General features: G+C 40.3%; 1 protein-coding gene across 1 annotated transcript in view; it reads left to right on the top strand.

Moving 5' to 3' along the window:
- Positions 1–16,640, top strand: part of ITGB6 (integrin subunit beta 6) — a 75,275-nt gene that overhangs the window by 42,087 nt on the left and 16,548 nt on the right. The window contains exons 10-13 of the mRNA XM_007078462.3: positions 3,488–3,622; positions 3,844–4,261; positions 9,594–9,816; positions 12,360–12,457. Of these exons, the coding sequence (XP_007078524.2) occupies positions 3,488–3,622; positions 3,844–4,261; positions 9,594–9,816; positions 12,360–12,457 (874 nt within the window). The remainder of the gene's footprint in view (positions 1–3,487; positions 3,623–3,843; positions 4,262–9,593; positions 9,817–12,359; positions 12,458–16,640) is intronic.

Below are 16,640 nucleotides of genomic sequence, written 5' to 3'. Positions count from 1 at the left end.
TCATGTACTTGAAGTGGTTCCTCAATGCCACCCAGCAACCACACTGTACTTCTCTAGGAGACATCCAAGTGGAGACGTCCACGAGTCAGTTGATACATTAGCTGGCAATTCAGGAGGGTAACCTGGACTCTCCTAAACCTACTTCACCAACAGTTTTCTCCTTCTCAATTGATGGTAATTCCATCCTTCATGTTGCGAGGGCTAAAAAGCTTGAAATGATCCTTGACTCCCCTCTTTCTCTTACCCTGCACTTTTAATCCATCAGAAAACCTTGCTGGCTCTATCTTCAAAATTATTTAGAATTTGACCCAGACACTACCTTCACTGCCCTGTTGGACCCACCATCTTCACTTACATGAATGACTGCAAAAGCCTCCTAAATGCTATTTCTCATTTCTACCTTTGGTTTCCTACATTCTGTTTTCAAGAAAACAAAACAAAACACAACACAACCTGAATTTTCCTTTAAAAATATTAAGTCGGGCCATATCACTCTTCTATAGATAACCCTAATTATGTTCTCATTTTACATAGAGTAAATGCCAAATTCTTTAAAACTGCCTCCTAGGACCCTACCAGATCTGTTCTCCTCCACTCCTTTACCTCTGTGACTTCACCTCCTATTACACCACTGTCTCTGCTCCAGTACAGCAACTCTGGCCTCCTTGCTGTTCTATTTCCAGAGCAAGCAAGTCCTAAGACATGCTCCTGCTCAGGCCCTTTGCACCGACTGTACCCTGTTCCTGGAACACTCTTTTGACATATGCCTGCATGCTGTTTAACTCTGCACTTCCTTGAAATGTCACCTTACTTCCTACTGTAACTACTTTTTTAAAGAATTGCAGACACTCTCTTAATCTTCATTATCCCACCCTAACTTTTTTTCATAGCATTTATCACCTTCTAGCATGCTGCATAGTTTTATGTATTATGCTGTTTCCTTTCTGGATGTAAACCACAAAAGGTCAGCTATTTTAGTGGTTTTTGCCTCCCAAGCACTTAGAACAGTATCTAGCACATATTGGATACTCAATAAATATTTTCTGGGTGAATAAAGTTATAATATAACTATTTGAAATGAAACAGATTAAAAGAGTACATTTTAATGCTAAATTGGCAAAATTTGAAATCTTAAGACATGATAGAAATAATCTTTAAGGGGTGCCTGGGTGGCTCAGTCGGTTGGGTGTCCAACTTTGACTCAGATCATCTCACGGTCTGTGAGTTCAAGCCCCGCATCAGGCTGTGTGCTGACAGCTCAGAGCCTGGAACCTGCTTCGGATTCTGTGTCTCCCTCTCTCTCTGCCCCTCCCCCAACTCATGCTCTGTGTCTCTCTTCCTCTCTCAAAAATAAACATTTAAAAAAAATTTTTTTAAAAAGAAAAGACATAATCTTTAAGACTGAGAAATGACACTTCAATCTCTGATGAAGACCATATTCTGAAAAGTCAGCCTTATGTCCATCTACTGAAGGTGTGTTGGTATGGGGCAAATATAAAAAAAGGGAAGAAGAAGAAGAATGACTGAGAATTTATAGCCAGTGACTTAGAATTTGGAGGAAGGCGGGTCATATTACTGTGCAGTTGGCAAAATTATACTTAAGGAAAATCTGAGGCTGAATATGCTTTTAAAATTCCAGGAGTATAGGGACTCAAGTCTTCTTAGATGAACTGAAGTATTACTTAATTCATAATGTTTTACAACTTATTTTTATTTTTTTTTATTTTTAAAAGTTCTGTTTTGTTCTCTAGAGACTTTTTATTTTGCAAAAGAAAGAAGAATAAAGTCTACATAATAACACTAGCTTTCCTCATAACAAATAGCTCTTTCTTCTCCTTCCCTGACATTCTTCCTCCTGTAAAACCTTGCCTTTATCTCCCTTCTGCCATAACCCATATACTTCCTATCTAGTCTTTCTTTCTTCCATCTACGTCATCATATATACCAACCACTCCCGGTTCCTGATCCTCATGCCTCAGGCCGGGGTGAACGCGACAACGTCCCAGCTTTCTTGACTCCTGTCTTCCTACCACGTCTGTAAGTCTGTAAGTCTGATAGACCATGAGTCTGTCCTGCACACGCCTTCCAGAGAACTTCCCTGCAGCTGTATTTTCAGTAGAATGGGCCCCTGCTTCAAAGCTATAGGGAATGTTTCCCATGGGTCTTAACTCATCTCTCCAAACCTCAAGGCTATTTGTTGTCTGGTGTCTCCCAGGAGTTGGGGCTTCGTCTGAGACCCACTTGTCTGCGTTCCACACCACTCTTGGCCCTGAACTTTCTCTTTTCTGGTCCCCTCACCTGAAATACCACTGTCATCCTCTCCACACATCTACATCCAACATAGCCATTAAGGACTTCTATACTTCCAGCCTTCAGTGACCACTCTGTTTTCTGAACTGTCCCAAACCCACATCTGTGTTATGCAATTTTTTTTAACTTAGTGATACATCAGTTGACTTGGACATTAACTGCTTTACTTGTTCCATCTGGTTTTTTTCAGCAAAACGATAATCATCTTGAGAGCACAAATCCCATTTTACACTCATCCCCCAGACCTGACTCCACACTGATAATGTACGATAGGTACTTGATAAATTCCAATATTGATTTTAAGGAACAGTTTCTCCCACATTTTAACATCTCTAAAATCGGGATGTGTTTTATGATTAATGGTGTCTTACAAATGCTGTCAACTGCAAATGTATGAAATCGGCTGTAACTGTACATGTAGTTGTCACCTGAATTCATTACGTTCACCATTGGTAGGTAGTACAGGTGTTGAATGTGATTGCCATTTTAAAATACCTTCAAAAAGTTTGCACTATGATTTGATACGGAAATGAAAAGTTATTGTGTATGCATAAATGTACCAAAACAGAGCAGCAGGGTATCAATTTGATATCAGTGAAGCAAACATTCATTGTGGAAGGAATGACTATAATTCTGTATTCCGTGCAAAGCAACAACCAGCTGCTTTCTGTGACCTAAGAAATGATGATACTTACAAGTAAAGGAAGCTACTATATTTTGTTACTGAGATGCAAGCAAAAAAATAAAAAAGGCTTTTATATGCCAGGCAGTACAACTGAGGGCTGGAGAATTTGCCAAATCCTTCAGAATGTGTACAATAATTTTCAAAGAAATGATAGACTGATACAATTGATTTAGATGTTGCACAGAGCGATCTTGAGATATTTTGTCATAATGTCATTGTCATAAAATAATGGTGTGTTTTATAATTGATGCCATCTTAGATTCAATAAAATATGACATGTATTTGTGTGTGTGCATGTATGCGTGCCTGTGTGTGTGTGTGTGTGCGTGAGTGCATGTGTATCTTGCTGGCTTTGTTGTTTGATTGATGGTATGGTGAATTTCTTCTAGACTCAATTTAATTTTATTCATTGGAGCTTAATGAACATGATTCATGGATTCTTCTGGTTGTATTTTGTGGTTGTGACTTTAACTCTTTGTGTCCTCACCAAAGGAACTCCGGTCTGAGGTGGAACTGGAAGTGTTAGGAGACACGGAGGGACTCAACCTGTCTTTCACAGCGATCTGTAACAACGGTGCCCTCTTCCCACACCAAAAGAAATGCTCTCACATGAAGGTGGGAGACACAGTAAGTAGAGGGTCAATAGGTTGTCTGAAAAAAAATATTCAGGTAAGTCAGAAGTTACCTTATTGCACCGAAGCTGAATTTTTTTCCTTTCAAGACTTTCAAAAGGAATTTTCAAAAATTTCGTAAGAAATGCTTTGGGAAGAGCCGATCCCCATGCAGCTCTGTTTCCTCCCATGCATTTTGGGAGGCTACAAGAAGATAATTAGAGCGTTCTTTTCCAGGCTTCATTCAACGTGACCGTGAGTATACCAAACTGCGAGAGAAGAGACAGGCACATTATCGTAAAGCCCGTGGGGCTGGGGGACACCCTAGAAATACTTGTCAGTCCGGAATGCAACTGCAATTGTCAGAAAGAAGTGGAAGTGAACAGCTCCAAATGCCACAACGGGAACGGGTCCTTCCAGTGTGGGGTGTGTGCCTGCAACCCTGGCCACATGGGTCCTCGCTGTGAGTGTGGGGAGGACACGCTGAGCACAGACTCCTGCAAGCAGGCCCCGGATCACCCCTCCTGCAGTGGAAGAGGCGACTGCTACTGTGGGCAGTGCATCTGCCACTTGTCTCCCTACGGAAACATTTATGGGCCCTACTGCCAGTGTGACAACTTCTCCTGCGTGAGACACAAAGGGCTGCTCTGCGGAGGTAGGCGGTGTCTAAGTCCACCTCACACTGTGGCTGTGCAAGTATGGAGGAGGGGCCTTGCATCCTTTGAACCTTCCACAGTTGCCTGGGCATAGTAGGTGCTCAATAAGTATTTGCTGATCAAGTGAGTGGGTTAATCTCTAGACGTAAGGTAACTGATCTTCTCTTGTAGTTTTTCTGGCTCTTACATTCTCTTGGGGTGAGATGCCTGCCAATTCAATTTACATCTCTATTGTTGTTTCCCTAAGAATAAGTAGGCAAAAGAAGGTTCTTTGGTTATTATCCAGACTTCACAAAATTACATGTAATCTGAACTCTATTATCTTCCAGACTTTCCTGGATCAGGTTTCCAGATATCTTACCCAACTCTTCTTAAAAAAAAAGGGGGGGGGGGGCGCCTGGGTGGCTCGGTCGGTTAAGCATCCAACTTCAGCTCAGGTCATGATCTCACGGTCCGTGAGTTCGAGCCCCGTGTCGGGCTCTGTGCTGACAGCTCGGAGCCTGGAGTCTGCTTCAGATTCTGTGTCTCCCTCTCTCTCTGCCCCTCCCCTGCTCATGCTCTGTCTCTCTCTCTGTCAAAAATAAATAAACATTAAAAAAAATTAAAAAAAAAGAAAATTTTTAAATAGCAGAAAAGTGTATGTTTTAAAAATCCTTTGCACATGGAAAATTGCTACAGTTTAAGACCTAGTCTAAGAATAGTTTGAGAATAACTATTATAAAGTCATTCTGATATATATCCATATATTTAAGTATAATCTATCTGCATAAGAATTACAAATGTGTTCATATTCTTTAAAATGATATACATTTGTGTTACAACTGGAATATTAACTAACTGCTGAATTGAAGCTCCCAATGTCTCCCTTTTTCACAGTGTGTGAACAGGCACCTTTTCAAAACAGAAAGCCATTATCTGTAAAGAAAACTAAGCAAGTTATGTTTTCAAACCACAGTGTTGGGAACATATAAAAGAGACTGATTCTCGGGAAAAAAAGGCCTGAGAAGAGCAGCCTCAAAGAATTCCAGGCTCTTTGAAAAAACCGTGTGATGCCTTTAGAAGCATACCTCCATTTCATTTCTTTGCAGTGGCTCCTGCTACCAACAAGTTCCTCCGGAGGCCGCCTTCTTTCTTCTCCCCAGAGAGTGAAAAATTTAGGGTCTGTCCAGACTGAGACACTTTTCTCTCCCCTTTCATTCAGAGGTCTATTTCCTTATTTAATGGGTGTGTTTCCAAACCCATATCAGTTCTCTTCTCACAAGATTGCAGGCAGGAGACAGCCTGAAGCCTGTGGCTGTCACCATGTCTTGAACAGAATATGCTCCGCAGATTCCCAGATTGCATCTCTCATAAAACTCTTTGAATAAAATATGTTCTCAAAACATTTGAAATTACCTTTCAACAAAATTCTATGTGCAGCCTAATATGATATGGTAGCAATAGTACCCCTACCTATATTTCACCCTTTAAATCTTAAATCAAAGAATTCCAGAGCAGTCCTGAACTGTGCTTAGCAACACAGTTCTTACCGTTTCTTAATGGTCTTCTACTGCATTTGGTACCACGCATGCACACGGAATTGAACTCTTTAAAAAGAGTGGACTTGATCTGTGCCTCGTAGGTTGAGAGGTCTGACAGTAGGGCCTCTCTTTGTATCAGATACAGTGATTGCTAGAGAAGTTCTGTCTAGAAAATGCGATTATTTCTGCAGTTGGACTAAGAAAACTTCACCAATGCCAGGTTCCTTCATATTTGGGGATACTTTACAATTCTCAATCATTACTGTTTCTCAGAAGCTATTTTGCTTGTAGCAACATCGCAAAGGATGTTACTAGATCATTAGTAACTTTCTCTTTAAAAAGGTATAATAAAAGCAAGTACTATTATTCAAATTCAACAAATAGTTGTGGAGCACCTACGAGGTGCCTGGCATCGCATTTCACGCAGGGATGAAAACTGTGACTGGCTCTGTGGTTACTGTCGTTTGTAACAGAGGCCAGAGTGTGCTACCGATTCACTTCTCGTGCAGATCTCTCTGATTTTACAACTAATTCGCCCTGCAATGTGCCACTTCTCTGAAGGGCTATTACCACAAGGTTCTTCTTCGTATACTTCCTTTCATCCACCTATAAGTACTCCATTGATTTATTCCCTTGCCCAAATTCCATTAGTCCTTTGTATTTTGATTCTAAGAGACGGGAAACTAACAGGCAGAAGGCATTACAAAAAATACTTCCTGCCATTATGCACTTACAATTATCAGTCAATGGCATTCCAGAAAGATCTATCCCTCTGAAAAGAGCCTGACCATTTTTTTTTATCTTTGTTTATCATCTTGCCTCTGCATGAAGCCATTGTGTGGGTCTTGTTGTTGTTTTTGTGGTTGTGGTTATATGAGCAGGTACTTTAGATAATTGGTTGCTTGTGAATATCAACTAGCAACGATATGGTGGATGGTTCTGGAAAGCCCACAGAAAGGTTTCTAAATTCTGACAGAAGCTCTTGGAAGAGTTTTCTAAATTTCTGCTAAATAATTCTCTTTTTGTAGAGTTTATTTTGAGAGAGAGAGAGAGAGAGAGAGAGAGAGAGAGAGAAAGGGGGAGAGAGAGAGAGAATCCTAAGCAGGCTCCACACAGTCAGTGAGAAGCGCAACGTGGGACTTGAACTCATGAACCATGAGATCATGACCTGAGCCAAAATCAAGGGTCAGACGCTTAACCAACCAAGCCACCCAGGTGCCCCTCTGCCAAGTAATTCTTACATGCAGTGATACACTTGGGCATTCGCAAAGGAAATGCACATTTCATTTGACAATATTTATAAATCATATTAATTTTCTGGAATAAACTTCAATATAGAAATCTATCCCTATTATGAGAATAAGTTTCCCCTTTTGCTGAGGAAGGAACAAAAAGCAATTGTAATTTAGAGGATGATTTAGATGAGACATGTCTGCTGCAAGTTCCCATGTGTCTCCTCCTTCAAGCAGCTTTGCTCTGCCCTGGGTTTCTGCAGCTTTGCTCTCATTGATCTCCTACCTCTCAGTCGTCCTGGTAAGATCCTTTTTGCTGATCACACTTTAAATGCTGATGCTCTCTAGGGCTTTTTTCGCTCTATCTGCTTTCTCTACCTGATCCACAACAGCTTTAATTGCCATCTGTCTCTGATGGATCCAAACCTCAAAACTCTCTCTATAGATATAGATACATAGATACATATATCTGTCTATTAGAATGTCCCACAGGCCCCTCAAACTCAACAGAGCCAAAAATGAACTCATCATCTTCCCCACCCAAAGATGCTCTTCTTCCTCTGCTTCAGAACAATGTATTCATTCAACAATTAAGCACTACTCTGTGCCAGGCACCACGGATAAGGCAGCGAGCATGAGCTGGCAGCCTCCATTCCAGGTCAGTAAAAAGGTGCACCGTTCACTGAGCAGCCCAGTCTGGTTACCTGGGGAAGATTCCATCCCTCTCTCTCTTCCCCTCTCCCTCCACCCTGGCAGCAAGTGCACTATGCCCTGACTATTCCAACCCCTGAACTGTATCCCCTTTCCTCTCCATCCCCACTGGCACTCTTAGGGCCTCATGTCTTCTCGCCGCTACTGCTGCAACACCTTCCCGAGTGGTTTTCCTATCTCTCGTCTGACCCTCTCTACTGATGCCAGGATATTACCAGACACATATCTATTTGTTCAGTCTCTCCTCTACTTAAAATGCCATAATTGTCAGGATAACAGGTCTTACTTTAGCCCATAAAGCTTTTCATGTGATTTCTGTGATGTGATGTGATTTCTGACTTTCCATGGATCTTTCCAACCCCCGCCTCCTCCAACCTCGCCTCCTGCCACAGCTCCTGTGCACCATTGGCTCTGTCTATATGAAACTACTCTGGGTATCATGCAGGTCACACAAGGGGCACCTGGGTGGCTCAGTTGGTTAAGCGTCCCACTCTTGGTTTCAGCCCAGGTCATGATCTCACAGTTTCATGAGTTCAAGCCCTGAATCGGGCTCTGGGCTAGCAGCTCAGAGCCTGCTTAGGATTCTCTTTCTCCCTTTCTCTCTGCCCCTGCCCGAATTGCACTGTCTCTGTCTCTGTCTCTGTCAAATAAATAAATAAAACTTAAAAAAAAAAAAAAGCCGGTCCCATGATTACACACTTCTGTCTTTTACCTATGCTTTTTTGTCTGCTTAAAATGCATATAAACATCTTCTACCTTTTATCTGTATCTTCCAAATTCAGCTCAAGCATCACCTCTTCTGGAGAGGTCTCCAAATCTCTGGTCCAATTTGGAAACTCTCCTTCTGTGTACATAACACTTATCATACTGCATTGTATTTATTACTGGTGGTATTTATTTGCCTGTCTCCAACACTAGCCTATAAGCTTAGTGACCTTATTTAATTTTGTATCTTCATGCCTAATGCAATCTTTGGCACATGATATATGCTCAATTAAAGTTTCTTAAACAAATGAATTTGTTGAGCACTCACTGTATGCCTGCAGGACATCTAATTGGTGAATGTGAAGTAGAAGATTTACACATTATCTCATCTGACCACACCGCTGTAAGATTTTATTCCCTCTATTTGATAGATGAGGCTTTTATGATCACTCAGCTTGAATGATGTAGAGGTGGGTATTACCCAGGTCTGTGCTGCATCTCTATCTTATGGCACCATAATTAAAAGGAAAAAAATTGTAAAAACAATTTAAATACACACACACACACACACACACACACACACACACACACACACATAAATACACCCCCTCCCCGCCCCCCCAAAAGTTGCTGTTATAGGCTTCTGGATTATCTCATTTCATCTGGCTCTAAGTTCTGTTTGATATAACATCAGGTAATCATATCAGTCTTCAGTTAAGAGACCAGATCAATAAATATACATACTTAGCAAAATTTGTTCCATAAAATATATCTATGCTCACTGCTTCCCCTCCCACCCCCACTTGCTTTTTTCTCATTCTTCTTCTTCAGTCTTTCTAATGGTGTTTAAAGGCAAAGAGAAGGGGTTCCTGAGTGGCTTAGCCTGTTAAGTGACCGACTTGGGTTCAAGTCATGATCTCACGGTTCATGGGTTGGGGCCCTGGATCGGGCTCTGTGCTGACAGCTCAGAGCCCGGAGCCTGCTTCGGATTCTGTGTCTCCCTCTCTCTCTGCCCCTCCCCTGCTCACGCTCTGTCTCTCTGTCTCTCAAAAATAGACATTAAAAAATGAAAAACAAATAAATAAATAAAGGCAAAGAGAAAAGATGGCCCCAGAATCAGAAGTGGCGTGGGCCCTAAGCATCACCGGGTGTTTGTTTTACAGATAACGGCGACTGTGACTGCGGCGAGTGCGTGTGCAGGACGGGCTGGGCAGGCGAATACTGTAACTGCACCACCAGCACCGACTCCTGCGTCTCGGAGGATGGGGTGCTCTGCAGCGGGCGAGGGGACTGCATCTGTGGCAAGTGTGTTTGCACGAACCCGGGGGCCTCTGGACCCACCTGTGAACGTTGTCCTACCTGTGGCGATCCCTGTAACTCCAAACGGTAATGTCTCAACTTCCCTTGGTCTCTTTACTCGGACCTCATATTGCTTTTGGTGGGTTTGTTCTCCGAGCATCCACCCAAATACACAGACCCACGGGCCCCTGTGATCGTCAACCTGGAACGTCAGTGTCCGACTTGACTCTTTCTTTGTCCTGCTTATCCAGGACCACAGTGCCACTCACATTCCTGCTAGAAACAAGCCTGGGGAAGCTGAGCTGATGTCCCACACTGATAACATCAGGTGGCCTTTCACTTACAATACCAGCCACACAGAAGGAATACCCTGGAGGTAGACTGAGGACATCCACATTCAGTACCTTTTCAGGGGAAACAGACAAGCTTCTTTCTTATCTAGAAGTTTAAAGCTTGACCTTCCTGATTCATTCCTATCTATAGACTCGTGGAGGCAAAAAGGCAGAAAGAGGATCTTGGCTTTCCATTTCTTCCCTCTTCTTTACCTCTCATGCCTTTTGGCACCTCCCTCTGGTTGTCATTCTACACAGCTATTGTGTTTTGTATTTTCTTTTATGCCAGATGAACAACAACAACAACAACAACATGTTTTTGTTTTCCAGTAAAAAAAAAATCTATTCCTTTGGTTGCTAGCTAACTTCTTCATGGGTAGTGGGCAACATTTATAGGTCAAAGAAAGCAAGTCTCCAAATGGGCTGTGTGATGACACTGCAGAATATAATTTATTATACAGTGAACACTGCTTAAGCAGTTCATAGTTTCGTTAACTCAGTACCCAACATGGTAACATTTGCATTTCCAGTGTAAACTAAGTAAGCAAATCAACATTCACTCAGTGACTCCTCACCATTCAGGTGTCAAAACTTCTCTGTCACTGTGCCTGGACATATGCCAAGAGATGTGTGGGGACATAGTTAGACTTAGTTGAATGGAATTAAATGTAAAATGTCCTTTCAGGATGTTTCTCCCGTTATTTATCTGCTTCACCTTCTCTGTAAACATGATTTAATTTAAATCTGGTTTATATAATGTGAAATTAACAAACCAGGTAGTTTGAATTTGAGGGATCAGGTAATCTCCTTGGTGTTTATGTTAGCTTTGAGTGTTTATATTAGCTTTGAGATGTGTCCATTCTTCCATTTATTCATTCATACATTCGTTTATCAAATAGATATTAAGTATCTACTGTTCACCAAGGGCACATAATGATGACTGAAACAGTTATAATTCCCGCCATACCAGGTGCTAAGAATCTAGTGGGAAAGACAGACATTTTTTAAAGTAATTATAATGATATCTGAGCTGACAGTTACAATAAGGGATATAGAGGGGACTGTGGCACTATATGGCAGGCCTACCACCCTAGCTTGGGCAGACATCAATGAGACATACAAACGGTAGAGGTTTTAAGGGTTTCCACAATGTCCAGCAGACCCCTGCAAAGCCACTCTAAGTAAATATATAACCTAGATAAATGCAATATACTTGCAATGCGAAGGCAATTTCCAGACAAGACTTCTCTCCCCACCCCCACGTAAACTGCTGCTTCTTAGCCCTTCCTACAAAGGAATTCAGAGGTTTGCACTGTAAGAGAACTAACTGGCAGGAGTCAGGGAAGGCTTGCCTAGGGCACTGCAGTTTCAGCAGATACTGAGGGAAACACTGATGGCACGGCTGTGGGGAATGTTTCCAGCACTTACAAGAGCATACATTTGCATGGCCTGGGGAAGAGAGAGAGGCAGGATGATGAGTGCCCATAGTAAGAGAACTTTGGTTGTTTTGGATTACTCCCTACAGAATCTGGTTATAAAGTGATTTTTAGCACAACATTAATTCAGAGTCTGAGTTTTACTCTGCTGTGGAGACATCATTAGAGAAGCTTAATTCCTGGGCTATGTTCTTGAAAATACACTTTTCTGTAAGTAGAGTTCGTTTATTAAAAAGCCCACATTAATGGGGACCCAAGCTGTAACCCCAGCTTTTGAAAATATGCCTATAAGGCTTAGACTCATTCAAAATAGCTACAGACAAGTGAATCTTTGAAATAGCCTTTCATGACATGTATGAATTCTTAGAATTCTTCTCAAAACAGATGATTTCTGTTAAGAAATTAAAACTTTGTTTAGTCATGAATCATATTTTAACAGCATAAACCTTTCCCAGGAAAATGTAAAATGAACAACAACAACCAAAAAAAAAAAAAAAACAAAAAAAAACCCCTAAATCAAACACCAAAATAAGTGTGTCTTATTATTGGGTTTTTTTGTTTGTTTGTTTGTTTGTTTGCTACTTAACCAATCAGAAACAATTATTAGAGATAAATGAGGATAACAGCTACTGTCAAGCCTGGTTCAGGAAACACTGATTACTAAGTGGAATCAGAATAAAGCAGTTTCCTCTCGAACATCACTCAAATATCTTTCTGAAAGTAACAAAAAGCAACATCCTTTATGAGACACTCCTACGTCATGAGCCATAGTAACAGCATTAAACCATTAAAGCAATAACCCAGCTACATATCTGTTTTCCAACAACATGAACTGATAAACTCTACTGAATAATGTTCACAGGAGCTGCATTGAATGTCACCTGTCTGCCGATGGCCAGGCCCGAGAAGAATGTGCTGACAAATGCAAACTAGTTGGTGCGACCATCAATGAAGCAGAAGGTTGTACTTGTCTCCAGTTGCTTTCTTTTTCTTAACATAGGTTTTGAGAGACAGAAACGCCGTGAAGCGCTTTTCAGTAACTCAATCTCATTTGAACCAGGGCATTAGTTCAACACTAGTGTTGTTGTTGTTGTTGTTGTTGTTTTAAGTTTATCTATTTTTTGCGAGACAGCGGGAGAGGCAGAGGGAGGGAGAGAGAGCATCCCAAGGGGGCTCTGCACTGTCAGCGCAGAGCCTGACACGGGGCTGGAACTCACGAACTGTGAGATCATGACCTGAGCCAAAACCGAGAGTCAGATGCTTAACCGACTGAGCCACCGAGGCGCCCCAGCAGCATTAGGATTTAAGAGTAAATGCATTCCGTAAGGCTAAAAACATGATGGCTTGGGATACAAGCAATTTAAAGTCATAGCTATTCTATTTGGCTTCAGCTCTGTTGGCAAGTTCACCTCTGCTTCACGAAAAACAACTGCAGAGAATTCCAGAATGCTATGTTTTTAATTAGAAAATAAGAAAATTTGAAAAACAGCTAAATGTTAATCTCTTAACCTGAAATCATCCTCTATCATCTGATTGCCCTATTTGAAGACAGGACAAGGCAAAGTATGATATGGGTTTCCTGAGAGCAAGCCTCAGGCACAAGGCAGTTTCTGGTTAGTAGCCGTTTATTCCTCCACCCCTTCTCTGTGCTTTCTGAACATGAGTGTTACATGGCCACCCTTAATTCCCTGTTGCCTCACTCCCCCAAAACAAGAAGGACCTGTTATCTTTAACTGCTAAGCAAATTCTGCTCTTGCTTTCACCTGTCATTTTAAAATTTAATTATTTAAAATAAGATTCTTTTTAAAGGCAAAATGTCATCTCAAATACTTAAATAGGTTGTATTTTAGCTGGCAAGGCCATTTAAACAAATAATTTGTAAAGAAGATGCCTGACTCCTCCTGAAGGGCCAATCTAGGGGGATTAGTTTTTCCATCATCCCAAACTCTCTGCATTCCCATCTTGCTCAGGCAGAACCGCTCGCTGCCCTACACACATGAGAGCAGTGACCAAGATGTATCTCAGGCGAAGTGCAATAATCAAGACAATTTATGACACTCTAGGATACATATCTTGAAGAGACAGAAATAAAGAAATTAATTCATTTCCAAAGAGGAATAAGTTAGTGGCATTTATTGTTTTGAAAATTACCTACATTGTTTCAAAATTGAGATTTCTGACTGTGCACAGTTGAATATGCCTGCACGGAGGAGCATGATGAGTGCTCATAAAACTCCTCTTCTGTTCTTTTCTGGTGACGAAAGATAAATATGCCGAATAGCCATAAATTGGACAAGATGGTGTGTACCTTACACTAATACTGAAAGCAGGATGCAGTAAAAGCACTGAGGAAAGTAACATTTGTGGACCGTCCACATTAGTAACTAGTTCAAAGTCAAAGCATATCCCCAGGCTTCATTTCACAGCAAACAGTTGAGATATTTAGCAAGTGTTTCTAAGAAATGGCTAAAAATTGCAGAAAAATGTCCTGCAAATTACTAGAACACCATTCACCAGCAGCATGGGAAATCTAATGTGCTAAGGGGAAAAAAAGAATAAACCTTGGAAACATGTAAGTCATGAACAGAGTTGCTATATTTAAATACACAGTTTTCAAGTAATTATCATAAATTCTTGGATTTCAGAGGAACACTGGGCCTCAAGTGGCATTTAAAATATTTGCATTATTCTTTTTCTGTAATTAGATAAATTATCTTCAAAATAGGGGAATACAATTATTTGTAACTCAGAAACTGAAAATATTAACTGGATTTCTAATACCATTTAAGGCACTAACTTTGTTGAATTTAAGAGAAAAAACATATGTGTCAGCCTGTGAATTAAAAAGTTACTTTTCTGGGGTGCCTGGGTGGCTCAGTCTGTTGAATGTCCAATTCTAGATTTTGGCTCAGGTCATGATCCCAGGGTCGTGGGATCAAGCCCCATGTCAGGCTTTGCACTGAGTGTGGAGCCTGCTTATGATTCTCTCTCTCTCTCTCTCTCTCTCTCTCTCTCTCTCTCTCTCTCTCTCCCCCTTTACCCCTCCCCTGCTTGTGTGCTCTCTCTCTAAAATAAAAAACAAAAATAAAAATTTAAAAGTCACTTTTCTAATGAGACTTTTATGAGTTCTATTTCAACTTATGCAGTTATGTCATTGATCACATCACCTTGAAATTATCATCATGTATTTGCTCTCACGTAGGGTCTTCTCTCAGCCCCACCTTTTCCCGACAAGGATATGTAGAGTAAAGTAGAAGAGCAAAACTTTATAATCTAAATACATCGTTCCTCAGCTCTGCTGTGGGGATTTGTGTGAGCATTTCTAAAGACATGTGGCTTAACTTTACTCATTCCATTTTAGTGAAAGACCCTTTTTAATCTACCCCAACACTCATGTACTCAGAGCATTATTACTCAAAGTGTGTTCCATGAGAACACTAATTCTAAAAGTGTTGAATGGAAAATAGTATCCATGGTCATATAAATTTTGGAAATGGGGAGCTAAGCTTTTTGTTTATTTTGCGACTCCTGAAAAATTATGCACATTATATTAAATATGCATTGTGAATTTTCAGGAGAGGCATAGAAGGAATTGGAGTAAGGAAGGATTCCCAAACTTGTTTGACCACAGAACCCTTTTCTTTTTCCTTGGGAAACTGTGTCTCTGAGAACTACTGACCCAGCCCCAAAGCACAGGTCCTAAACACATAGGTGTCTTAATTCAGTGGTACAGATGGTTTATATTTCTATATCCTTCCTGGACCTTCCTGGATGCTGGCCTCCTCACCCCCATTCTCACATTTCTTCCTTTTCTAAGTATAATTTCATGGACTGCCTGAGACCTTATTTTCATTGTATTATTCAGGAGCAGCACTGCTGGCACTTATAAAGGAGAGTAAAAAAGAAAGGTCCATTTCTTAATGAACAACAAAAGAAAACCTTAGCAGCTAATTATGCAAATCTTCAGCCCAAGCTGGACTCTTTCATTGCACATTCAATAATACCATTTTAATACCCAAACACTACAAAACTGGCTAAATCTAGTCATAACAGTCATGAAAAGGAGTGGTGAAGTAATTAAAGCAAGAAGGGAGTCATGACGCAAAGGTCATATTAACAGTTCCATTAAAAACTTAAATAATCCTAGTGAAGTAAATTAAGCCTCCCTGTGCTTCAGTGTAGCTATTTAAAAGAAAATAAAAGAGCAAGATTAATATTACTGAAAGGAGTATTATAAGCTATCCACATATTTTCTACCTTAGAATAAAATGTTCTGTTAAGTAAACTTGGGAGGAAGAGTGGTTGTGCACAGTCATGGAGGAGAGGAGGAAGGGGAGAAAAAACACTCTAACAAGAAAAAGCATATTCTCCAAGACTTCATGAATTCTAGTTAATTGGAGTGGTTTGGTAGGAGGACATGTGGTAAAGGTTATCTAAAAATGACCAAAGTATGAATTATATATGCAGTGCTATTGCATGAAATAAATGCAATAAATAAATCCCAGGTGATTTACATGATCATAAACATTTGGGAATGACCAGATGAGAATGATTTATAATTCGACTTCTTAATATTCTTATGTAAATAGATGCTTCTAATGGATTCAAAAGCAATTTTTTCACTTAAATTTATCATCTGAAATCTTATTAATAACGGTAAATGTTTTACCCATTCCTTTTTTTCATAGATAATATGAGCATTCTTCTTATAGACCCTGATGTGAGGTTTTTATCTTATAAATTAAATGCAAAACCAACTTAATATCTTCCTTTCTGTGGCTACAGCATTGTTGAACAAAAAATAGCATATTATTTACTTTGTTAGAATCAGAGGAACACATGTAGATTCTGTTTTGTTAAAGCTCATGTTTAAGCTAATGGGAAAAGTTATAGGTCTAGCAAGAGTATGTCTAAGGTTATCTGAGACTGTCCCAGTTTCAATATTCTGACTCATTGTGTCATCATACACTAATATTGGATCATGTCAAAATTTTAGGTTAAAAGAAAACATTTGTTCCATTTACAGGTTGCTGAAAAAAGTTTTTGTATCATTTGTATCAAAAACAATATCATTACAAAGTCTCCAACTTAGAAGATAGGAGAATTTTAAGCAAGATTTTTTTTTTTTAATTTGGAAAATGCT

The sequence above is a fragment of the Panthera tigris genome, chromosome C1 (genome assembly GCF_018350195.1).
Source record: "Panthera tigris isolate Pti1 chromosome C1, P.tigris_Pti1_mat1.1, whole genome shotgun sequence".
Lineage (NCBI taxonomy): Eukaryota > Metazoa > Chordata > Mammalia > Carnivora > Felidae > Panthera > Panthera tigris.
The sequence above is the reverse complement of the archived record's forward strand: the minus strand, read 5'-3'. Positions and strand labels throughout refer to the sequence as shown.